This window comes from Coptis chinensis, chromosome 2 (genome assembly GCF_015680905.1).
Source record: "Coptis chinensis isolate HL-2020 chromosome 2, ASM1568090v1, whole genome shotgun sequence".
Lineage (NCBI taxonomy): Eukaryota > Viridiplantae > Streptophyta > Magnoliopsida > Ranunculales > Ranunculaceae > Coptis > Coptis chinensis.
In genome coordinates, this window is record NC_141457.1 from 99796185 (window position 1) to 99821786 (window position 25602).

At 36.8% G+C, this 25602-nt stretch overlaps 2 protein-coding genes, 1 long non-coding RNA gene and 2 other non-coding genes across 5 annotated transcripts; all 5 read right to left on the reverse strand.

Moving 5' to 3' along the window:
- Positions 1-3266: 3266 nt before the first annotated feature.
- Positions 3267-5086, reverse strand: LOC147519576 (uncharacterized). Its single transcript, XR_015214252.1, has 2 exons — positions 4417-5086; positions 3267-3610 (listed from the first exon to the last, which is right to left on the reverse strand). It is a non-coding gene; the product is annotated as an uncharacterized LOC147519576 (long non-coding RNA).
- Positions 5087-9552: 4466 nt separating this feature from the next.
- LOC147519577 (small nucleolar RNA Z103) lies at positions 9553-9651 on the reverse strand. Its single transcript, XR_015214552.1, has one exon. It is a non-coding gene; the product is annotated as a small nucleolar RNA Z103 (small nucleolar RNA).
- Positions 9652-9690: 39 nt separating this feature from the next.
- Positions 9691-9815, reverse strand: LOC147519578 (small nucleolar RNA SNORD14). The gene has a single exon (XR_015214708.1). It is a non-coding gene; the product is annotated as a small nucleolar RNA SNORD14 (small nucleolar RNA).
- Positions 9816-15626: 5811 nt separating this feature from the next.
- Positions 15627-17758, reverse strand: LHCA5 (photosystem I light harvesting complex protein 5). Its single transcript, XM_086591162.1, has 6 exons — positions 17356-17758; positions 17014-17146; positions 16730-16842; positions 16255-16359; positions 16053-16141; positions 15627-15968 (listed from the first exon to the last, which is right to left on the reverse strand). The coding sequence occupies exons 1-6, from the start codon at positions 17574-17576 to the stop codon at positions 15826-15828; spliced, it is 804 nt and encodes a 267-aa protein (XP_086447288.1). The 5' UTR covers positions 17577-17758; the 3' UTR covers positions 15627-15825.
- Positions 17759-18209: 451 nt separating this feature from the next.
- LOC147519580 (protein CYPRO4-like) lies at positions 18210-21943 on the reverse strand. The gene is given in 4 exon segments (XM_086591161.1): positions 18210-18714; positions 20152-21093; positions 21095-21463; positions 21466-21943. Coding segments are annotated over 4 exon segments (1974 nt in total). The 5' UTR covers positions 21844-21943; the 3' UTR covers positions 18210-18429.
- Between the last annotated feature and the right edge of the window lie 3659 nt (positions 21944-25602).

The window sequence follows — 25602 nt, forward strand, 5'->3', positions numbered from 1 at the left end:
GTTTCAGAATTTCCAGAGGTTTAAAAGTGTATAATTTTTTTAGTTTGATATCCGATTGATCCTAATATTGCTCATAGCCTCATACCAATAATTTCCAATCTGTTGTTTGTACCTTGGTTTATGATTTATGTGAAGCTAAAAGGAGTAACTTTTTGTAAGCTTATGTGATTGGAAATATGCAGAAATAATGGTTTACCAATAGAAATATTTGCTATTTTACTTTGATAGTTTGGTTGTTAATATGGTTGAGAGTATATGCTTTGTTTATTTAATTTGTCTTATCTGTTTGATACCATACATTTTTAGTACGCAACCTACTTGAAAATAACAAACGAAAGTTGTTATGATTTTTGGTGTGTGCTGAATTGGTAAATGACCTTGGTGGCTTAGTGCCTTACTGATTCCATTTGCAAAACATGTTCTTATTACATTGGACCTTCCACACATGTGGTCAGTTCTTTTCTGGCAAGCAAGGATAGAGACGGGGGGTAGAGGGAGGCAGCTGTCCCCCAAATTTTTTAGAAAACCCAAGAAATTATACTACAATCAATGCGAAAATTCCTTAATAATCTATAAGGCTTCTGTCACACCCCAAATTTCCAAAAATATAAAATAGAGAATTTTCACACCCTATTCCATATTTTGGAAACCCAGGATGAAACTAAACCCTAATAACCTATTACTAAACACAAATAATTTTTTTAATAATTTTAACTTGGAAGACAAGTTAGTTCCATTTTCTCAAAATGGCATGTAGTTTCTTTCCAAGTAAGATTTCACCTCCAATATACAATTCCAAGAATCTCATATAACGGTACTCATCATTCCCACTTTTCAAAATAACTCACAACATAAATACCACTTATATTCCACTTATTAAATGCACATATGATAACCTAATTAAATATAAATTTGATACACCTTACTTTTAAGCCAACACGTCGTCTTAGGGTAGGATATTTACGTCCCTGCAGAAAAGATTAATAGATCCTACCCTCCTGCAAAACAGAGTTAGACATCACAATAAATGATTTATCTCAGCCAGTCAAATTTCCATTTATAACCAGACTTCATTTAAGACATTTAAGTCTAACTGTTATAACCTGGTTCATCCCGCATACTTGAGGAATACCACTTATCATAATACCTATATCAAGGGTAATCATTCATATGACATCATTACGTCATAAAGTTTTCTGCGTGCATAACCATAGATCTCAGACTATCACAAGTCATTAATATTTTCGTAATGACATATCAAGTTATAATCATTTCGCAGTCATATAGATATCACAATCATTTACTAATATTATTCACAGTCACACTGCACATCCATAACATCACACAATTCATATATTTTTACTTAAAAACCACTCGTCTACTTATGAGAACGAGGAAAAGTCACAACCAAGGAGTACATTCATCCCTTGTAAGTATCAACTCATACAAACCACGTATATATTTCTCATAAGAAATCATATACATCATATGCAATAACTCCATCACACATAAAATCAATATTTTCCCTTTTCTTATTAATTATCTTGTTGACTCATTTATTCAAAGACACAGTCCAACCTTTAGTTCCTACTCTACGATTTTCACTACACACATTTGCCAAATCACACATATCCGTGTGCCTCACTCACACCGAGTACCACTACAAGACATATGTCCCAAGCGGGATATCGCCTCCAGGAAACATACTTTTATCTTGTAAACTCGTAACTTGTGAGCCACAGCCGCGCCATCTTTGGGCTTTCCATACACATAATCATAAAGCCTCCTTTGGGCATAACAAAATATCAGGTCATTCATGGCACATTCAATGAATACCTTGGGTCATTCCCGCCACATTCAAGGAATACCCATCATAACACTAACGACCCATTCATAGCACATTCAATGAATGCCGTGAGTCATTCCCGCTACATTCAAGGAATACCCAAACCTACATTCCCGTATATTCAAGGAATACGACCAACCCGCAAGGCGAATACTTTAGTTCATCTCTAGGGCAGTCCAAACTATATGACATCACAAGTCATAATATCTCATTACCAAATCCTGAGGCGTGGAGAGTTCTAAAGATATGGGCGACACATTAAAATATTATTATCGCTTATAATTATACTAGCAGTACTCATGTCAAAACAGACTACACATGCAGAGAGTCATTTTCGCCCGTCAAGGCAAATCAAGCACTTAAATATCATTGAATGTAAATAGACTTATAATCAAACAAATATAATTTACATAACCACACTCATATACATAATATCGTAGACAAATAGTTCATTAGCCCAAATTCAAGTCCACACACACTAATGTCTAAAACAGATCCACATATACTAAAGTCTATATTCATATACAACTTCTATCTCACACATATATATTTATGTAGTCTCAAAACAACAGTAATTTCTAACACAATCACATAGTTATCACACAAACTAATATATACATTATAGATATAAAAAACAACAGTAATTTCTAACACAATCACATAGTTATCACACAAACTAATATATACATTATAGATATAGTGACTGCACTTTTGTTCAAAGCTGCCTACGTATCCAAATCTTTCAGGATTGGAATCAAGCCTTTGTAGTTCTTAACCAATTCTCCAAATATTTTAATAATCACGATAAAAGAAAACATATAGATATCTTTTCATTCCACACCAATATTTCCACAATAGTAAGAATATATCGAAAGTATAATAACCACTGACCATCTAATGCCATCACGTAACCACCCAACTATATCCATTTTAAACTTTAGCTAATTCGAACAACCTTGTTAATCCGTGCCTTGACAAACAACCCACCATTGGATCTGCTTAAAATTTGTATATGTCATTTAACTAGATATCAAGAATCTACGGATTTAAATTTGAGGTCAATCCGATAATAGGTTGACCTCCATCTATGCAGAAACAAAGGACTGCACCCATCAGTTTTTGGTGTAGTTTCTACTATGACCAGTCTCACTAACACTACACCATATCTGTTGAAAAAAGACACTTTTGGATGTCGTTTTTCCAAAAAAAAAGACACTTTTGGGTGTTGTATGGTGACCCGTTTTTTTTGCAGTCTTTTTTTTTCTACAACACTTCACAAGTGTCTTTTTTTTTTCATTTATTTTTTAAAAAAGGCCGAATCAGGGCCAAAAAATGCCCCTACAGTTCTGTAGCATTAATAGCATCAGTAATAAACAGATACTTGTGCCTTTTGAAGTGTGCAGTAATAGACAAAGCCCACTTCTCATCCATCATCAAATGGCTAATAGAAACAATTTTATAGCCTACTCAGCGACTCAGCCTAATAGCAACAGTTAAAGGTTCCCATCAAGAAGTTACTCAGCTCCTACTTTTTAGTACTTTTACAACCCTAAACTCAAAACAGAAAACTCAACCAAAACATTTAGTCGTTAAATGGTACTAAGTTCCTAAAAAGTTCAGGATATCCATCCATAGAAACAAAACAGAAAATAGTGTATTCTTCTAGTGCCAATTGCTTTTAAGATACATCAGATCTTGATAGAATTCTCCATCCTCGACTTCCCGCCTCTTGTTGTGTATTCATTAATGGAAACTCAGTAGAACCTGAAACAGATAATAAGATGTTTCTTTAAAAACAGAACTCTTTAAATGCCTGAGACTGAAAGAACAAAACACTAGTGACAACAAATACTATCAACATACAAAACATGACAGATACAAACCAACCTCAACCCCCCATATTCTAGTACTTTTTAAAATTTCGAATCATTATCATATTCTCTATCACAACAAACAAAACAAATAACTTAAAGCAGCAGGCCAATGGTTAAAACAGAAACAACCTTGTCCAAAAGAAGGATAAAGTATCCCAGTAATCATGGTCATATTTCATTTTTAGTAGGTCTAACATGAACCCCACTATCCCACCAAAGGAGTACAAACATACTTGAAAATATCGGATTACATAAAAAGAGTCGATTAATTGAAATAAGAAAAAAGGACAACACAATGCCATGAAAACCTGCCTAATACTACAAGACAAAGTGATTTGATGCAATACAATTTCGCTCTATAACCAATTATCACTGCATAACAGTAACTCTTCTGGTAACAGCTTGTCTTCCCAATAGAATATCACTTTTCATACCGATTTAATCCTAAACTCCTACCAACAGATTAAAGGTACAGACTTCTACAATTTCACATATATCAAAAGTCCAAAAGAGATATCCTATAGCAAATTTCCCCTCATCTCAAAGCATACAGAAAGAATAAACCAAAACAAACAAACATGTGATCATTGGATACGAGCAAAACAATATTCTAGTAAGACTTAAGTCCTATCACAATTTTCATCCAATAAAATTTTCCACTGAACCAAAAAGTCCATAAGAATCAAAACAGTTTACATGCAACAACTCTCACGAGCATGCAAATTAGCAAACTATATCCCTCCGCTGTCCATGAATATTGAACTACTGAAGGTCAGGGCCGAGTGAACTATATCCCTCTCGACACGCCTATCCATCCAGAGCTGTCTTTTCTCGCAATCTCAGGAACCTTAATTCTATTACTTCAGCACAAAATCTTAAACTAAATTTCAATACATGGCCGCCACACTTGGATTAGTTGGATAGTCCTGGCCTATAACTGATTGACGCAAGGATATGATATTATGATCCTTCCAGTTGGTTGCGACAGCTGAAGCTTCTAAGTCCAACTTCTTCTGCAATCTGCGTGTGCCTAATAGAACTAACTTACCAACGAAATTATGGAATTTGATATACTTTTACGAATATGAGCACATAACAAACAACAAACTAAAAAAAAAGAGGTTTAGAAAAAAGAGGAAAAGTTTTTGATGTTGTCTACTGGTATCCCTTCTTGAGGTCTCCGACTGCCAAGTTGGGCTACACAGCTGTGGCTGGAGGAGGTCTAGTATGGATGGGAGAAGGAGATGTCCCACAGCATTTCCATACTAATGGGGACTATAAGCTTGCAAAAATGTTTGGGAGGGATTTCTACTTAACCTCCTTGCTGTATTCAGTTTGAGATGGTCTTAAAATGCTTGCTAGAGCTATTTACCTCTCCATTTTGTTTACACCATATATCCAGTTCAACATCAGAGACACTGATGAGGCACAAGCATCCTTTGACCTCTGATAAGATACAATAGTTGGTATTGGGCAATGAATCATGCATGTGCAACAACTCTTCCGTACCATAAAAACTGTATGTTATTATATTCAGCTTAAAAAAAAACAAGCTAAACTAGAAGCAGTATATATAAACATCAGAGACACTGATGAGGCACAAGCATCCTTTGACCTCTGATAAGATACAATAGTTGGTATTGGGCAATGAATCATGCATGTGCAACAACTCTTCCGTACCATAAAAACTGTATGTTATTATATTCAGCTTAAAAAAAAACAAGCTAAACTAGAAGCAGTATATATACTTGGCCATAACTAGTCATTCTAAGCAGTATATATACTTGGCTGAAAATCACACTTATCCTAAAATCACAAGAAATAAAGACAAGTCATACACACACAAACACAAGAAATAAAGACAAGAAGTAAAGAAATGATAACACAGACAAATAGAATACCGTACCTAAAGAAAACGAGTAAAATCCTTCGGCCATTTAACTGCTGTAGGAAGGTGTAGCTCCCCGAATGTTCTTTTGGATCCAAATGAGCGGTCAATGCGGTCAATGACAAGACATACACGGACGTTGTAAATGTCCATTGGGGTATCCAGAGTTGCATCAAGAATGATATTTGCTCTTGTTGCCCTTCCCTTGGCAACAACTTCTCGATGCATGTTAATCGATCAATTCACATAATTCCATCCCTCTAGAAGAATCACTATGTGATTGTGAGCGTGTTGGATCCCTTGCCTACAAGCAATAAGTTAACAAAGACAAAACCACGATTTAGTTATCTCCTAAATTAGCTCAAGCCCCTAGACACAATGTCTCACATTCAAATCATACATTTGACGTCGCTGATGAATCTGCAATGATCCTTCTATGTGATTGCTGACCTGCCACTTCTTCTCTTGTCTCCAGCAAGATCTTAGTGATGGTGACCACAGCTTGTTTGGTATCAACTGGTTCAGAGCCTCCTTTGAGACCCCCAGTGGACTACAAGGGAATGTTGTACATACTGCATGCGAATGCAACAAAGATACAACCGACGACTTTGCGAGATTCTGAGATTGACCAGTATCAATCTCATAATGTTCCGCTTGAAGTTTCTACACAAGTTAACTGTGAAATGGCCAGAACTCAAGGAGCATTTCCCAGACCAACTATTTGGAGATTCATAATTGTCCAAATCTTGAAGATTCTCCTCTACTAGATAGTGAAAGAGTTTGGATAGCAGAAGCAAAATCAGAACAAGGTGTCACTTCTCCCACAGAAGACCAGATACCTCCTCCTGTAACTCCAAATAATCCACTGCTGATGATGCTCCTAATCAACCCCTCGGTTAAGCTGGCGATTCTCTTCCACTTCACGAAGTACCATCGGTTGATTAAGTTCTTCCACCGCTAGCAATGTTCCTACTTCCCCTAGATCTACTCATGATCATGGACCCCACTGCATCTCTACCTCCCCATTGATTCCCCTACTTTTTGGCAAAGCCAGATCTCTATCTTTAAAGAACCGGTATCTAAATTATATAAGTTTAGATCAAGTAATCCACTTCACTTATATAAGAATATTTATGCACACTTACACTCGGATACTTTACAAAAATTTCATGGTGCTAAATATTACGTACATTTTCTTTCTCCAGATTATCGGGCAATATTCGTGGGATATGATCCTTGTGAGAAAAATATCTTTGAGATTTACTATAATAGGACGGCAAGATGAGGGTGGCTTCTTTTTAGCTTATGATTGAAACTTTTTTTTTTCTTAGCTAAGATATCAAGAATATGATATCAGTATATATATAGATAAGAGTTATCATATTCTGTAAAATAACTTTAAGAAACAGGTTAGTGATTTTCGATATTGTTAGACATTGTTTTCCTATCCTGAACAAATTATATAAAAAGTATCACCAACATTATCAAGTTATATATGTTTTTGCTTAACATTAATTATATATATATATATATATATATATATATATATATATATATATATATATATATATATATATATATATATATATAGGGATATTGTAGCCACATTCTAGCCACATTGTAAATTAATGTTCGTGGACTTTCCCCACCATGGAGAACATGCTCACAAAAATTCAGCTCATTTAAAGAAATCTAACCTTAGAACATGCTCACAAAATTTTTGGATAGATGAAAAGCTTGAACACTAAGTTTTACATGGTTAGACATATTGAGAATGATCTTCATGGTGGGGAAATCATCTCCACAAAAACTAGGTCTTAATTCATTTGTATGTGAAAAATGTGGCTAGAATGTGCACATAAGAATGTGCCTCTATCCCTCCCCTATATATATATATATATATATATATATATATATATATATATTGTAATAGTTGTTTGTGGTTTTACTGAAGGTTGGAGGTTGGACAGAGGTTTATATAGGGCTCACATTTGCAACGGTTAGGGGTGCATGCCATGAAGTTCCATGGATACCATGACCGATCAAACTGAAATTTTACGTATTTAAAAGAAAGTACCTCTGTGCTCTCCTGTCCCGACATATCCGATCCTATGGATTTCAACAAATACACACTTAGCAGAAACCCCAACACAGCTGGAAGAAAAGCACTATACTTAACCTGCAAATAATGCCATACATGCAATCAGATTTAAGTATATCATCCATAACATACATGCAATTAGATTTAACTAAGAAGAACTTTATTAGTTAAGCCACACCCGACTTACCAGAACTCGTCAAGAATTATACATACACAAGCAGTGCCGAACATACGAACAGAAAACAATATTAACACCTAATACACTGCCAATACAAAAGCATACAAAGGCCCCAGATACGCAATCCAAAACTTAGAATGCAAATTGTAGCGCATGGAACAAATATAAAGTAACAGACGCTTCAATAACACTGCCAAATGCTGCCTCAGACAAGCTGATATAAAAAACCAAATCAGCATGCGACAAATCAAGTCACTAAGATTTCAGACATAAGAAGTACATATCTGGAATTAGCAAATGCTCCATACAATACATTATTGATTCCTCAAACAATAGTGTATTGTGAGTAGTTGGGTTTCTCATGGAAAACAAACAATAGAAATATTCCAGACAGAGTGAGTACTAGAGAACATAACTAGACAACTGACCTAGAAAAACATGACTCAAACCCGTCAAGTCTCGTGTCATTGAGACTTGATTATGGTGGAAATCTTTGCTGGTAAAGGATAAGGATTTTCATTCATTTATCATTAACCCGATCAATTTTCATTCGTTTTCCAGCAAAGATATCTAATGGCCTCTTCATTAGGAAAGAAGACTAAGCTCTGAGAAATAGTAATTCTTGAAAATTTCCTAGTTTGTCACAAATGAGGAAATGGTGCTCCATGGATTACTAATTTGTGACAAATCAAAAAACGCCCTTTTATAATTACCTTAGTCCATGTCTGTCCGGAGCTAAGAATGCCTAAATAATGAAAGCTCTTTAATAACTTCGCCACTCCGCTAATATCACATTTCATTCTCATATGCAAATTCTTTGAACTTCGGTACTTTACATTGTGAGTTTTACATGGATCTGGTTGAAGAGTTCCATTTCTAGTTCGCCGCCAAATCTTTGGCAGAAAAAGCGAAAAAAACAAATCCAAGTTGTTCATGACCTCCTAAGATCCAAGTTATGCGTGAATTAGTTCAATATGCAAGATTTACATATTTAACCGAGAACAAGAACAAAACCAATTTTACGTGACAATTTTCAGCCAATTAAAGAAGCTATGTAGGCGCGCCGACTGGCTAGATCATACATAAGAACAATACAAATAAGAACATAAATCAGTTGTTCATTTCGTCGAACATCATTGAAATCAATGACACCAATAATGGCTTTAGGAATTAGTATATCATGCCATATGGTACCATACTTATTCCATGTAATGAAAGTTATAGTAGAATAATGTCTTGTCAAAGGCAAGAGTTTCTAGATTAGGGAAGCTCTCTAACAACTTAGCCACTGCACCAATATCGCCTTTTGTTTTCTTACCCCATTTGCTCAACTTCAGGTACTTTACATTGTCAAAATTAATTTCATTATGATTCCAAATGTCCAGTACAATCTTTGGCCAAAATTTTTGCTGGGAAAAAAAAACAATCAAAGTAATTTCGAATCACTAATTTCCATTTACCAAAAACAATCTATGTCAATATTAAACATTATTCTAGACGATTCCTACATTTCACATGTAATATAAAAAATTACACTAACAAGTAACAAATGTTGTACATTAATCAATACATGACACTAATCATCACCACCATTGTCTACACAAATACTAATTCCTAAGCTAACCAATACCATATACAATTCCAATTACAGTAAAATCATAATTGATGGATCAGAGTCCTAGCTTGATAGATCTCTAAAAAGAGAAATATAAACGCATAGTATAATCATTGTCGATAAGCTGGGGAAAGGCTCATCACTTCCATCATACTTTTTTAACGAACTAAACAATACTAACACAATAAAGTCTCAGACAATCAAGGAAGGAATAAAGCAGCATTAACTCTCAAGCCCGGCGAAAGGTGAAAGCTCTTAGTCGGCAACTACGAATGTTTCTGAGAAACAAGCCTTGGATTTATCATCATTGACTCTTGTTTTTCCACAATCAATATTCACAATGGTAATAAGCAATGCACTCAGAATGAAAAGGACTAATAATAAGTTAAAAAAATTACAGATCTTTCGATCTCTTTTTCAATATGATGGAACCTGATTACTAATTAAACAGAATATGAATCACTAATTAAAGCACTAATTTCGAACCTGATTACAATATTACTCTGTTTAACTAATTTGAATCGATTACATGTTTAAAGATTATATGAATTAATCTTTAAAAGCGTTAAAATCTAAACGAAATCGCTTAGATCTGATAAAGAGATTGTAGATTTGATAAAGAAATAATTGAAATTACCTGAAGAGATTGTAGATTTGCTGAAGATAGCGATTTGAGGATCGATCAAATATTATGAAGATTTTGAGAGTGGATTTTGAGAGTGATTTTTCTTATTTTGAGAGTGAAAAATAGGTTAGAGAGAACGAAACAGGTTATTTTCTATGGGTTGTGATAATGTGATCCGACGCTTAGGGGAGTTCAACGACACGTGGTGGGCGTACTCACAAAAAGACAAAACAAAAGTGTCGGTAGCTTTGCTTTTTTTTTTAAAAAATCTGGTGTAGTGTAATGGAAGCCTCGACAGATATCAAACTGTTGGATAAATCTAAAAATCTAATATGAAAGACTACAATGTGTCAGGAAACTATGGATTAAATTTCATACAAATCCGAATACGGAGGTCACCATCTAAGCAGAAACAAAAGACTGCGCAGTGCAGTTTTTCTGGTGTAGAAACACCAAGACCTGTCACGCTTATGCGCGTCTTGACAGAAATCTAACCGTTGGATATGTCTAAAGTTTTAATATGTCATACTTCAATGTGTCAGGACCTTATGGTTTAAATTGGAGAGACATCCAATTACGGAACGATCTCCATCTAGGTAGAAAGAAAAGACAGCACAAAACGGTTTATGAGTAGCGTCATTTAGGAGTAAGACAGAGCAAACAAACAGTACGTCTCATTTCTTTTTATTATTATTATTATTTTTTTCATTTTTAAAACAGTAATTGATGAGTCAGAGTGTAAGACTAATTAACTTTTCATTTTCTTGTTACCTTATTGGAATTTTCTGTGCTTTAATTAGATTTTCTTTTAAGTCAGAAACAAACCAAGACGGCAAGACGTGTTTAGAAAAGTACGCGGGAGCGAAAATAGCACAGCATGATAACGATACCTTAGACCTCACTTTATAATTTTCAGTAACCAATTACCAGACTCTGAAAACTTTGGGGCATTCCGATCAAATCGATATTTAATGTTAGATAGTCACACCTTGGCAAACTGATCTGACCAACCGTGATGATTTCTCACACCAAAAAGAAGAAGACAAACATGCACATATATGCTAACGCAGACCAATTATAGGCAACAATAAATAAAAGTGACAAGAGAATAACTTACTACGGTCCATTGGGTGCAGCCAGTTTGGAAAATCAGAACCATGATGATCAATATAACCAAGTAATTTACGTTGAACCGGAATGTCCAAATGATCAAGAACGCACATGGACGCTAGCATGCACTAACTTACTAACACAATAACACCCACCAGTTCCCAATAGTTTACGAAACTCAATCCAACACATCAGTGTTTAGCTCGCATAATGTACAAGGTGATGAACTTGGTGCAAGGAGATGTATTCATTATCCATACCCGTCAGATCTGTCAACTCTTTAGCAGGACCAAATATGACTTCCATCAGTTATCAGGGCTTGCTAAGTGGTATCCATGCACTCCCAATTTCCTCTCATGAAATGTTGAGAGCTGAGGGAGATGTCTATCGAAACTATTACATACATTGCATTCACATCTACTTGATGAATATTTGCAACAACGTCAGTATATCATCCACCCCCCCCCAGTTGAAGCATTTTTTTTTTCTTCTTTTAAATATATCTTTTCCTATATTTCCTCTAACCACTCCCTGTATGCACGACTCTTTACAGTTATCCCATTTTTTTTTTCTCTTTTTTTCATTTATCTCATTATTATTATTATTATTAAACCCCATTAGCCCACATTGTAGATATTAGGTCCTTGTCCAAATAATATTAATAAACAAAATAAAATACTTGCTATATATATATATATATTTATTTAATTTAAAATAATAGGGTTGTTATAGCTTCACCCTTCTAATTTTTTTTGAGATAGTGTACTACTGCCCCTCATATTCCTTAATAATCTATAAAACCAGTTTTTGGCTTGGGAATGATTTGTGTGTATTCACTGTAGTCAATCTTCACCATTTGAAGTCAGACTTTTTATTTTCCTTTTTTTTTACAGGTATGTTCGTGACTTCCACAATAGTGGTTTCCAAGATAAAGGTCATTTTCTTTTCTTTATAGATTTTGAAATGGAATGAATGTGTTTTTTTATCGTATATGCTAACTAATTTGTTGAAAGGATTTCATTTTTGTGTTGCTGTCGTTACTCATCCTCCATTGTTGGATTAAATGGATTCATGAGTGGTGTCATGTAGAACCAAAATTTTCAGAAGGTAGCGTAAATAGGTTTTCACAATCCCCATACCTAATTTGGGACTAAATGTACACTTTTGCATCTCTTTTTCACAATACAATATAAGAATCCCTAGGACTCTTCTCAAGAAAGCCGGGAAAAAAAATCTATGCATTATAGAATTCTAATGGTATTTGAAATCGATACCATTTTCGAATCATATCAACTAGCTAGGAACAAAAAACAATTACTGTACTACAGACTTTTTGAGATTTGACAAAGTTGATGGCTAGGAACAAAGACAACACTATTGTTGATGGCTAGATGAGTTTTTATAAGTACTTTCAAATAGTGGAATTTTCACTAAGCTGAGTCGACTTGATCGAGCTTAAAGTCAAGTGATGTTAAATTGCTTTTTTTTCCCCGATAATCCTAGATGAGAAATTTAGCCTCCTAAGGTCTAACATTATTTTTTTCCACAGGACTGCAACACTTACCTATTGCATATATTGGAATGGGTATCCACCCAGTTGCATCAAACACACGTCTCAATCAAGAATGCCTAAGAAAAATTAGTATAAGGTGTTAGTTTGCATTGGCTCGACAACAAGGTACCACCAACCTTATAGTTCATCGAATACAAGTGGATTGTGGAAATTGATGAACCTCCCAAAATGAATTGAGAAGTACGAGTAAGAGTTGGTATTTTTTGGAAGATCATCACTGAAGCTTGACCTTATGGGTGATTGAACCTTGCATGAGTTTAACTTAATGCATATTTCGTTAATACTGTATTGTTGTGTATTTTATTTTATCAAAGTTTTTTACTTTATCTGTACAAAGAGTAGAAACATCTTTGATGAAGTTTATTGTAGGTGATATTTGGTGGGAGTCATAGTTGTACAAGTTGCTTGCAAATTGTAAGCATTAAGCAGTTCCTTAACCATATATTGTGTCTTTGTATGTAATATATTTAATTGAAAAGGCCTATTTTGCAAAATACATATACCATTGTCAAGTTTCTAGGCATATTCCATGATTTAAAAAACTATACCAATAAGCTATAGATCAATTGAATCTAATAACATCATTGACAATTAGCTATATTTTTTTTATTGAAAAAAAATCCTACTAAAGTATCTATATAAAAATATGTACTGTGTTGACCATAAGAGCTCATATTAATATAATTAAAAATTATTCAATTAAGTCAAAAATTGCAATTACATGTTAAAGTTGACATGTCTTATGTTTTTTTTTCGTGAAGATTAAACAAATGATATTGAGTAATTATATATATTAACTTTCTTTTTCTAAAAAACATAAAGACAACTGTGCCGAAGGCACGGGTTATACCTAGTAGAATAATAAAAAGAAAATAAATAAATATAGGTGAGTAAAAGAGTATTAATGTCATTTCACGTGTTTTTTTTTCATGTGTTTTGACTGGTCAAAGGACGAAAAAATTAGTTGACCGTCAATTTGAGAGAGAAATCCTAATTTCAGTTATTTTGGAGGGTAATCCTAATTGCAACTACTGGTGGGGGTATGTCAATATAACCCTTGAAAATATTAGTTGGGAACATACTTTTTAGTTTTTGAAGAACTTAACCAAAGCACTGCAAAGCGAATTGAAGGAACCAACTCTGCTTCAACATTTTAAGAGAAAGGGTTAACTAGTATTACCCCCTACTAGATGAGCCAATTATGATTTCCCCCAACTAGATGGGGAAATTAGGGTCTCCCTCTAAGTACACACTACACACAAATAAAATTTCAAAAGCGCAGTAAGAGAAATTAGGGTCTCCCCTAAGTACACACAAGTAGGGGGTAATACTAGTTAACCCTGAGAGAAAAAGGGAGTACAAAACAGCACAGTAAGATAAACTTCGAAATCGCGTTAGCACCTCAGTGAAGAAGATAACATGAACATATTGAAACAAGCAGAAGAGCAAGTCAAAAAAGATTATCTGTCTTCGACCAAAATGTCATTGAGACAAATTTCGTTTGAGGATTAAAGATGTAAGTACAAACCACAAACATACAGAAGTGGTTTATTTGAAGAATAAACAAAGGTTGGTAAACTTAAGTCGTCCTAGATTAGTAATGTAACCGGCCTGCGCAGCCTTCTGGACCCAGTTGTTCACGTCCTTAATCCTTATATTGCTCCACCAATAAATGGACAAAATAGAATTTGAACCCATGTTCATGTCCTATTTATTTTCCTGATTGCATCTAGTAAGTTATGATCTAATCATAATTCAGAAATGCAGTATTTACTTACTCCCTTTTGGACAATGAAATTAATAATGCAAAATCCATGGAGGTCCTACGAGATCAATGCAATTACTACTCAATCCACGGAGGTACTATGAAATTCATCCAATCAGATGCTAAATCCATGGAGGTCCTAACAAACACTTTTTGGAGGAACCAGTACTTAGCAAAATGTATTACTACAAAAGTTTTTCTAAGAATTGTCGGATTAAAACCAGCCATGCTAGGATGTTCAGTTTCCCAAGCTGTCCCCAACCAAAATCCGATGTGAATGCATCTTCGTTTTCAAATATCATATATTCATATGAAAATGCATCCATGGTTTTTCTTGTTTTGGAAGAAAGGTCCGATCGTAGGCCATGAGTGTTTCATTTAGCTCACAATTTAAGCAAACAGGGCAAGTTACTGCTTGAGGTCAAACTACTTGTTATAAAACATGACAGATATTTACTTGAAATACTAACTGAGCATCACCTGCTTTAAAATTAATCTTGGAACAACTGATATATAATATACATTGAGGGAAAAAATGTGGATTGTTTTGCTGATATATATTGTTATCTGGTAAAACACAATACTGATACTGACGGATATACTAGTCGAATAATCGTAAAGCGTAATCCTCCAGAAAAAAATATATATGCCAACTGGCGGGATTCTCAAAATTACAACTAACAATCAAACACTTTGTTACTCATAGAAAAACAAAAGATTCAATAACTTAGATTAAATCTCAAAGAGTACAGAACACTAATATAGAGTAGTTGTTCTCTACAACTAACTGACTCAATGACAACAGTAATGGAGTAGTGGACACATGCAGTTATACAACTGCCTATAACCTAATTGAACATAAACAAATGACTCCTGAATAAACTAAGGACACAATGACACATACGACATGACCATGAATCCATGATAATAACTAAAATAAGAACAACATACAAATAGGATGCACTAAACTTTAACAGGGATTTCCATCACTCCATCCTTGCCCAGAGCCCTGCGGATCTGGAGGCTGGTAGTCATATTTGCGACTGAGTAATATCATAAAGCTTTCATGCAAATTTATAGGACAATTGTGAACAAATTCAAAAACTATAATTATGCTACTTCGTTGATCTTAAACCAAATTGAGCACTACCAAAAAATTAAAAATGGTGGAAATCCAGCTGCAACATTAAAATGTATAGGACAGTAGTTCGCACTGACACTTTACATGACAGTAATCCTATATGTAGCATTCAAGAACTAGAATCAGCAAGTGTCTGAATCAAAGTCCTGTGCCACGGATCTGAGAGGTGTGTTAAGAGGTTATCAACGGGACCAGCATGAGTTACGTACGCTTGCACGAAAAAACCAAGCATTGCGACCATAGCCAAACGTCCTGTCACGAAATAATCATTATTGTAAATATGACTCGTCAATAAACTAAAAACAAAATGGAACCTTTTAAGGTAGTTGGTCAAACCATTTTTTATCTCCTTGAGTTTCCATTCATTGGCACTTTTGATGTCTTTGGCCAGACCAAGGGGATTGAGCAACGGACCACCAGGGTAGCTGTTGATGTTAGACGAAGGTTGTTAGTTGATCATCAGCTAGCGGCAAGCCGACAACTAACAGGCTTAAATTCTACGATTGAGTAATGTATCGTCTAATATATGAAACAGTACCCAGGTTCTAGGCCTTCTAAGGCAGCTTCCAGCCCAAAGAAGCTTCCCTCCTTTGCCTGTGATCCAGGATTTGTGAAATCCATGTACCTTTTTGTTTCGACGAACCTGCAAGTGCAGTAAGGTGAGCATAAATCATTGGTAGGATAACAAAACATTGGTAAATTTCTGTAAGAATTTTACTGCAATAGATTTGTTTGTTTTGAATGGTTCTCATGGTAGGTTTTAAGGTCAACATATACTACTGGCTTAACATCGATAAAGTTGTGAGCAGTGAAGTGCATAAGAACATATGTACATATAAAGAATTCACATACAGAACATCCAAACTAGCCTCACGGTCATCATTGAATAAGGTTTCCTATAATATATTAAGATTATGCATATGGTACTGCTAGAAGTTCATTCAAGAGAGAGAACGATAGAAATTTATGCCAAGAAAACAGAGTTAAAAATGGAGAAAATAATAACATTATACCCCATCAAAAGAAGTTGGATTATGAAGAGAGTCCTTGTGCTAGCAAATCCAAATCTCATGGCACCTGCTTCATACCACACTGGTAAGTTGCTGATTCCTGTGACGCGAAGTACCTGCAACAATCATTTAAGTGATAACTTTAGAACTATCTTTCGAGAAGCAATCCCCTAGGTTGTTTCTGATTTCGGTTGAAAACAAATGTTTCCCTGTAATGAAGAAACTAGATAAACATATTGACATACATATAGAATGCCAAGAGAAAACCTTATATTGAATCTACTCACATCAGTCAAGAGAATTCCTGCTACTCCAGCCATAGCGAATCGTGCATGTACAAGCTCTGCCTGTACATACCACTTCAGGCTCTCCGGGTCCTCTCCAAGTCCCAGAGGATCAAAACCAAAATCTCCTGGAAGACTAAACAAAAGTAGGCCAAACTAAGATTGCGTTTTCACAGAAAGGTCACTTCAGCAATCAGAGTCTCAGAGACCTTATGAGAAATGGACACTCAGAAACGACGCTCATGTGTTAAGTTCTCTGTTTCCCATACATTTGTGAATATCCCAAATTTTACTATAAGTATTTCTACACACAAATTAAGTACCTACTGAAACAAGAAGACTCACGTTCCATCTAGGTAAGAAGGTGGGTCGAGCCCAGGAAGCCAGGTAGCGCGCTGTGCTCGGACTAAGGTTCGATAAGAACGTGGAGTGTGTGATGTTCTGAGAGGCGAGATGGTGCTGAAGAGTGAAAATTTAGTTCTGTAATTGCTAGAGAAGGTAGCGTATGGTGTGGACGAAAATGAAGGCCGGAGTACGAATCCCTTACTTCCCAATGCCACAGCCATCCTATCGCACTTTCAAAAACCAAAATTACACAAATCTCACACTCTACAAGCACAAGTTCACATGCTTTTTGCTGAGCTAAATTGAAAAGTGAATCATCAGACTTGCAAAACTACAGAATACTACGCCTATCAGCATTTGAGAGGTGAACATCGACCTTCAGAATTCAAATAATCCTATCCATAAGCTGTCAGCACATGAATATGTCTAGCTGGCAAAGGGACTGTTTAGTTGTAGCCAACTTGACTGAGCTCAGTAGGCAGTGAAAAAAATCATCCAACTAGATGGAAGGAAACAATACCTCTTCTTAATAGTATAAAACATAATTTGGCTAAGAACCCAGACGAGCAGGAAAGAACCACGTCAAATCCTGTTTAATACAGATATCAAGCAATGGTGTGATGGTATTAAACAAGAAAAGAAGCAGAAGCTACTATCCTTTAAAAGGCAGATGATATTAACAAGAAAAAACTGTAGTACAAACTGTCCAAAACTCTAGCATTTTCAAGAATGTCTTAACTGCGTTCAAACAATCAAAATATATAATTGAGAAAGGAAATTTACAGATCATCGTCTGCTATTTGACAATGCTGTAGGAGCTGATTTTCATTGGAGTTGCAACTTGCTAGTCGGAATTTTCAGAAACCAATTATGTTAAAGCAAAAGAAGAATACAATAAGAAGAACCATCACGTTAAACATTGGAGGATCTGATAAACAACAAAGTAGAATACAATAAGTAAATCCTAACACCTGAAGCTTTCAAATTGTCTTTTTTCTTTTTTTTGCTCGGTTTCAAACTGCCTTGAATACACACAACCAGTTAAAACACACATATAAGAAAGGTAACAATAGATCATCTTCTGCTATTTGATATGCTGAAGGAGCTGACTTTCATTGGCGTCGCAACCACCAGTGGAGCCTCAGGAGAATCAGTAACTGCAAACTTTTCGTGCATGAACCGACTGTCAACAATTGATTCATCTTTCAGAACAATCTTGTAGCAGTAACAGCTCTTCAGTCCATTCTGGTTGTGGTAGCATTCATGTGCGCTGTTTTTCACCTGCTGAAAGTTCCAAATCACACTAAATTTGCCCACTGTTGCAACCAGATGGCGCTCCTGCTTCCCATTTTCTGTAACCTACAAAAAAAAAGGTTGCAACACAGTCAACTATTTGAACTTCATCTAAATCTTAAATATCAGTCATGGACTAGTTATATAAAAAGAACCCATTCTTTGTCATCTATATAAACTTATAAAGAAACTATAAAGGTCAGAAGCAAGGAAGGGTCAAAAAGCTTTCAAAAACCCAGTCACAACCCTCCAATACATCATGAAAAAAAAGGAGAAGAAAAAAAAAATTGAGGTGCCATACTGAAGAACTTTGTATACATCATGCAAACCGCTTATCAAACTGCAGGATAATAATCATCGCATAATTTATCAAGCAAATAATCTGAACATAATAATTGGAATATACAAACTGCTAAACAACTAATGGAAAATCTCAACAGGACACGATTAAATGATTGATATATGGGCAATTCTGAGAATGCTTCTTGACACCTCTCTTTAAGGACCCTCTGGACTTGGTGTACCAGTCCAAAATGAAGGCATGGCCCACCAAATACCCAAGTTTAACACTAATAGGCTCATTTTCTGGTAGAAATTCCACTAAGAAGACTACCAAGTTTCTATCTGCAGAATTTCCAGTTCAAGTCAACACATATAAGGCTGGGGCATACCTCCTGTCACTTTCATACAACAATAATTTTTTTTTTTGCTCGGTAAAAATTAAATTGTATTAATCAAAGAAAACGTAGGTCGAGATAACCTACCATTACAACGGAAATATAAAAACAACCCAAAAATAAACCAACCACCCTACTCAAGACTCTATCCATAATATCTTCTCATCTAGCTACAAATTGTTCAAAATGAATGTTTCTTAGGTTAACAAAAATTTATTGTCTATCTATAAACTGTTCATCCATATATCCATTCTTCTTATCCTTTAGTTCACATATGAATGATTGTCCTTAAAGTTTATATACACTGTTAATCCTTAAGAGTCTAGAGGAACTTTTTGTGCATAAACCAACTGTCAACAATTGATTCTCCTCAGTAAATTGTTAAAGCTCAAGCATGTACAAATGTAAACAGGAAGCAAACAAATAGGAACGCCCAATGCATGCTGAAGGTTTAAATAGGATGACAAGAGTTGTAAAGGCATCAAATTGAGTACAAAGAAACATGCATTGAGGTCCACGACTCCACGTTATATGGAAAATGTTTGACTTAAGTTCCACATTTATGTTGCTAATATTGATTGGATACAATATCTGCAAATATGAAGTATGCCCTGAGTTTTGGCACATTTTGCCTCCCCTAGCACCTCTAGAAGGGTAGGTCTTCACAATCCTGAAAACGGTATCAACCCAATTCTTAACTCAAATATATACCTCACTTGCCTAAATAAACTAGATACAGTAAGAGAACAAAAAAAACATGCACGAAACACAACCATGGATCGACCATCTATCTAAGAAATAACAGTAAGGAGTTACGAATACATACCCATGAGAACTGACCACCGTGAAACTTATTGTTCGCTCCAGCCAAATGAGAATCCAATGGAGTGAGCTTCAACAATCTCGGAGCAGCAATCTTATTTCCCATTCTACCTTCAAACCCGGTCTTGCTCCTCCCATCCTTATCGGTGAATATAGTACAAATAAGTATCAAGTAATTGTCAGTTGTGCCCAATATCCACTTCCCATCAAACGTAACATCCACATGAGTTATAGGCGAGCCAAGCCCTGGGAAAGCCGTTTTTGCTTGCCTCATTGAATTTATCGAGTACAAACGAATCTTCCCATCAATCGAACCCACAACTATAGAACCGTCACCAGTACTAGCAAAACACTGGAAGTTTGTTCCTCTAGAGAACTGATGCCCTTGAGTCCAATTCAAAACAGGGGTATTAGCAGATGCCAAATTCTGAACCATCCCTTTCCTATCACGCATATCCCACCTACAAAGGCGGTTATCATCCAACCCCAAAAATGTCGACTCTGACGGATCTAACTGAGCCCCTTTACTATCATTTGTTATATCTCTCATAGTAATATCAGCTCCATCCTTCTCAAACTTCCAATTTGTAACAATCTTACCGGTCTCAATATCTAGCTGATTAAGCCCCATAGCATGAGGCTTCCCATCATTGGCAGGACTCATAAGTAACATATTAGTTTCAGCTCTCATAAGAAGAGCCTTCTTGGGCGTCGAATGCACCACACTCGAACCACCACCACCAAACCTAGAACTCCCATTACTGTTAAACTTCACATGGACACCTTTCCCATGTAACCCATGACTATAATTCCTCACAACTTGTATTCCTGAATTACTAACTAAAAAACTATTATCCAATGCTCCCAAAGCCAAACTTTGTATCCCACCTTCATCCTCCACTTCCTCAAACTCCTCCCTCAAATCCTGATTAACCCGACTTGGAGTCCCCCCCCATACCCATACCTATACCCGAACTGGAACCAGGCGTCTTGGGAGTACCAAACCCTAAACCATCTTCAGCATCTTCCCAAATCGAATCGTCTCCACTTTCTGGCTTCGCCCAACTCATAAAATCCTTCCCATAAACCTTAACCTTATTTGCCTCACTCGCAACCACACCATAAACATTCTCAAACAAACAATCTTGATACCTCGAGACGAAACTCCTATACTCTTGATCACTAAAAAATTTCATAGCCCAAACACCCCTATTAACGAAATCAACTCTCCTTTGATCCCCAAACATTTTTAATTGCATTTCAGTCCCTACTTTCGCTTTTACTTTCATCCCCACTTTCAACACCCATTTCAAATCCTCCCCTCATCCTCATCCTCATCCTCATCCTCATCATCAGATTCTTGGTTGTCGAAATTTGATGATTTGGTAAAAGAGTAAGTGGTAAGTTTTTCTGAGGTAATCCATTTGGCTTTTGGAGTATTGCCACCTATGTGGAGGTATAGTTTGACTGGGTTTTTCAAATTAGGTGGGTTTTGAGTGGATGATGATGAGGAGGAGTATTTGAGTTTTAATGATTTCAGTTTTGCGTCGATGTCTGCGAGGGAAGATGGTGAACAAGTAGTGTAGGAATCTTCTTCTTGGACATCTTGGTAATTTTCTTCTTGTTGTTCTTCGGAATCTGACTCGGTTTCTGAGTCTGATATTTCTAAGCCTTCACGACTTGAGGATGCACCCATTTTTTATGTTTTGAAATTTTGAAAATGGGTGAATGTTTATAAATGAACTAGGGTTTGGTACTTAGCGTGGATCTAACGTCGAGGTTTGTTTATTTGCTTTCAAATTAATAAGTTATTTTGTTTTATCCGTGTGGGTGGATAAGGTTTAATTAATAGTTTTGGCCAATTGATGGATTTATTTTTAGTTTGGGCTTCTTGATGAAAACTCATCAATGTTTATTAGGCTTGGGCTCGTTACGTTTTGGATGCTCATAAAGACCAGCTCCAAGTGTCCAACTGTAGCAGTAGTTTTTAGCTAAAATTGTATTAGAAATTGGGGAAGAATGTGCGTGTACAATTGGTGTAGCACCTCCAATTTTAATAACTCTATGAACTGAGTGCCATTTCATGAGTCACTGAGACAGCTCCGTCCCGGAATCAAGACCTCCCCTTTCCTTTAACCAACAGGTCTGGCCCAGCTACGGCTTTCAATGGATCGGTAAGATAATTAGGTACCCGAAACCGAACTGAACCGCCGATAATATTATATGAGTCCGGATTCAGAGAGAGTACCCGCACAAGGAAACTGGTGTGGGCGCACCCAATCTCGTTAGATTTCATTGGGATTGTGATGTGTTAACGTGAATATTAACACCGTCATATTTCAGTGTTATCCGAATTCCCGAAACAGTCTGTCACCCTCTTTTATTTTGGTAACTAAATCTCAGCCATCTCCTTCCTTAACAAAGATAAAAATAAATAGGAATAAATATAAGAAACAATGTCTTCCCGCCACTTCTTCCTCTGCTACTACCATTTCTAATGAACAATCTAATCATCCATATCTCGTCTTCTTCTTCTATCACTTATCGTCTTCCGTTCGGTGATGCCGAGCAATCATTTTCTTCTATGACTTCTTGTGTTAAACTGTACACATGGTTGTACTTTTTATTTACTGAAATTCTACAGTCATGAAGATATGTAATGATCAGATTGAATCCTTTACTCATCAGAACTAGGACAACTACTATCAGGTGACGATAGTTCTGTCATTTTTTTTTTTTTTTACTATATATAAAAATAAAAGACTTCCTAAGCATGGGTTTATGACCGGTGGACATCAGTTGTACTTAGCTTGATAACATAGCAATGGAATATTAAGTGCCAGACATCAGTTGTACGTACTAGGAAGACCTTGTGTAATACTAAGAAGATGAGGTAGTGCTACTTGTAGCTTACTAACCCGAACACGTATTCACTTAAATTATGATTTGCTATGTTGTCAAGCTTATTAGAAGATTATGAGGTACTTGCACTTGTAGATTTTCCACTCCACTTGCAGTTATAATTGTTAGGGGCAGAATTATATCTCTTTTTTATTTTTTCGTTAAGGAAGAAGATGAATAGTTCCATGTAGAATTCTATCTTTTAGATTTAGTTACCAAAATAAAAGAGGGTGACAGACTGTTTGTAGTAACACTGAAATATGACGGTGTTAATTCTCACGTTAACACATCACAATCCCAATGAAATCTAACGGGATTGGGTGTGCCCACACAAGTTTCCTTGTGCGGGGCCTCTCTCTGAATCCGGACTCATATTATATTTAATCCAAAATTGAATCGAACTAATAAGATATATTACAAATCGAAACCAAATTGAAAACTATAAAATCAATTAAATTCTAAATCAAATCAATTAATTTTAGACACACAATTGATAAAACCTATTGTATTAACCTAAAATCTGAACTCTCAACTAGTGTCACTATATGCCTTTTTTTTTTTTTTTTTTTTTTTTTTTTTTCTTCTCTCTCTCCCCTTTTTTCCTTTTTCTTTTTTCCTTTTTTTTTTTTCTATCTCGCTTTCTTTTTTATATCCTCTCCCTCTCTCCTCGTCCACGATCCTCCCCCTATCCTCCGGTCGCGATCTTCCCACTGTCACCTTTAGGCACGCCCCCCTTCCTATGCTCTCTCTCCCACCTTTCTTATCTTGCCTCTATTCTCCTTCATTAATCTCCTTGACGTCATTCCTCCGACCTCACCTTAGGGTTCCATTGCCTCAATTCTTTGTCATTGTGCCCTACTTTTCTCACCCGCCGGGGCCTCCATCCGTCCCTTCATCTAGCGGCTTCCATTCACCGTTGCACGGACATCGCCCGCTTTGTGGTTACGCAGCGTCTATGTTCTCTTTGTCCCCCATGTTGTTTGATTCCACCGCGACCCGCCCCTACTTTTGACTTGGTCCACGGCTTCTATTATGGGTCACTACAAATGCCCCTTCTTGACTTGGCGTCCATACATTGGGCATGAGGTCGAGAACTCTTCCCCTTCTCTCCTCTTTTCTTTGTCCCTGTCTTTCTTGGTGCGTGTGATGTGAGGCACTCATCACGCGCGGCTTTTTCGACAAACCCCGGGTTCCTCGTGCATCTACGTGTTGCCATTTGGTCGGGCACCCTTCCGACGCCTGCTTTTTTGGCCGTATTTAAAGTTACTCTTTACCCCCGGCCCTATTTAAACCCCATTCTCCTTCTTTCCTCCCTCACTTTCTTTCATCCGGTCTTGCTCTTCTCTTCTTATTCTCCATCTTCGCGACTCCTTCAAATATTCTTCTAAGACAAGCTCCCCGGTGGTGGTCTTCCCCTGATCATCCTTCCTAACCCGGTTGTCTCCGGACGCTTTTTCCCCGACTTCCTCTCACCGATAGGTACACTTTCTCCTCTTTTCCTCCTTTTGTTGAGCGATCCTCCATTTTTTCTTGTGAACACCATTGATCCTTTCGCCCGCTTCATCTTCTTTTCGATGTCGGACGTGAATTCGGCCTCTACCTCTTTCCTCGATGGGCACGCCTCACCCACCCCCCCGAACTGCAATCGTGCCCTCCACCTCCGGCCGTCCTACTACCTTATCCGCCTCCCCTAGATCCCGTAGACCTAATTTAAGTGCCCGCGCTTTATGGTATCCCATCCGACGTCGTCTTCGAACACGCGTGCCTTCGTCACCCATTATCCCCTTTGGTTCTCCTCCGGCCGGGCTCCTCCCTCATCATTCTTGTAGGTCAAATAGTTGTTGGTCTATGGCTTCCTTTACTCGTTGGACGTGGAAGTCCGCGAACCACTTCAATATTCCCCCGCCAAGGTAGGTAATTTCGGCGAATAATGCATGCCGCGAATTCCTACAACAAATCCCACGATCCCAAGATTTCCAGCCGAGACATCTATTCCCATTATTATCTCAAAACCAACACCAAAGACGTCAACATAGGATATCAGTCCTTCTGCGTTCGCCCTAAAAATGCAGTCTTTCCTTCCGCTTACCACTTCCGACAAAGTCCGCACCACTATCCATTTCTATGTTTTCGCAACTTCTTGTCCGCGGACATTCCTCTTCCTCGACTCTTAACCATCTCGCTTCCGCGCCCGTGGTGAGTACTGGTCTCTTCTCCGTTATTCTCAAGTATTTTCTCTCCCGTTTACTAACTTGCCTCTGTTTTTGCCTACAGGTTGGCGGCCAGATTCCAAGTCCCGCATTTACGACGGCGTCTCCTGCCCGATCTTTGAACATATCCGCAGCCTAGGATCTGCTCAAGCCACACTGCTAGGCATCCATCCCACTATCGCGACTCCCTTGTTGCCCATTCCCGCTCTCAACACCTTCAACGGTTTGTCAGGTCCTTTTTTTCGCCCTCCACCTCCCAAGGAACGAAAGCCCCGCGCTTCCCCTCCTTCAAAGAAGAGATTTCGTCCACGGGACCCTCAACAATCCCTACCTCAGTCTTCCTC

What these genes read in the sequence shown, in the direction of transcription:
- LHCA5 (XM_086591162.1), bottom strand. Translation starts at nt 17,576, where the DNA reads ATGGCTGTGGCATTGGGAAGTAAGGGATTCGTACTCCGGCCTTCATTT. An exon ending in CCTTCTTACCTAGATGGAAC is followed by an intron (nt 17,147 to 17,355) that starts GTGAGTCTTCTT and finishes ACTTTTGTTTAG; the next exon opens with TCTTCCAGGAGATTTTGGTT. An exon ending in TTAGAAGGCCTAGAACCTGG is followed by an intron (nt 16,142 to 16,254) that starts GTACTGTTTCAT and finishes TAACATCAACAG; the next exon opens with CTACCCTGGTGGTCCGTTGC.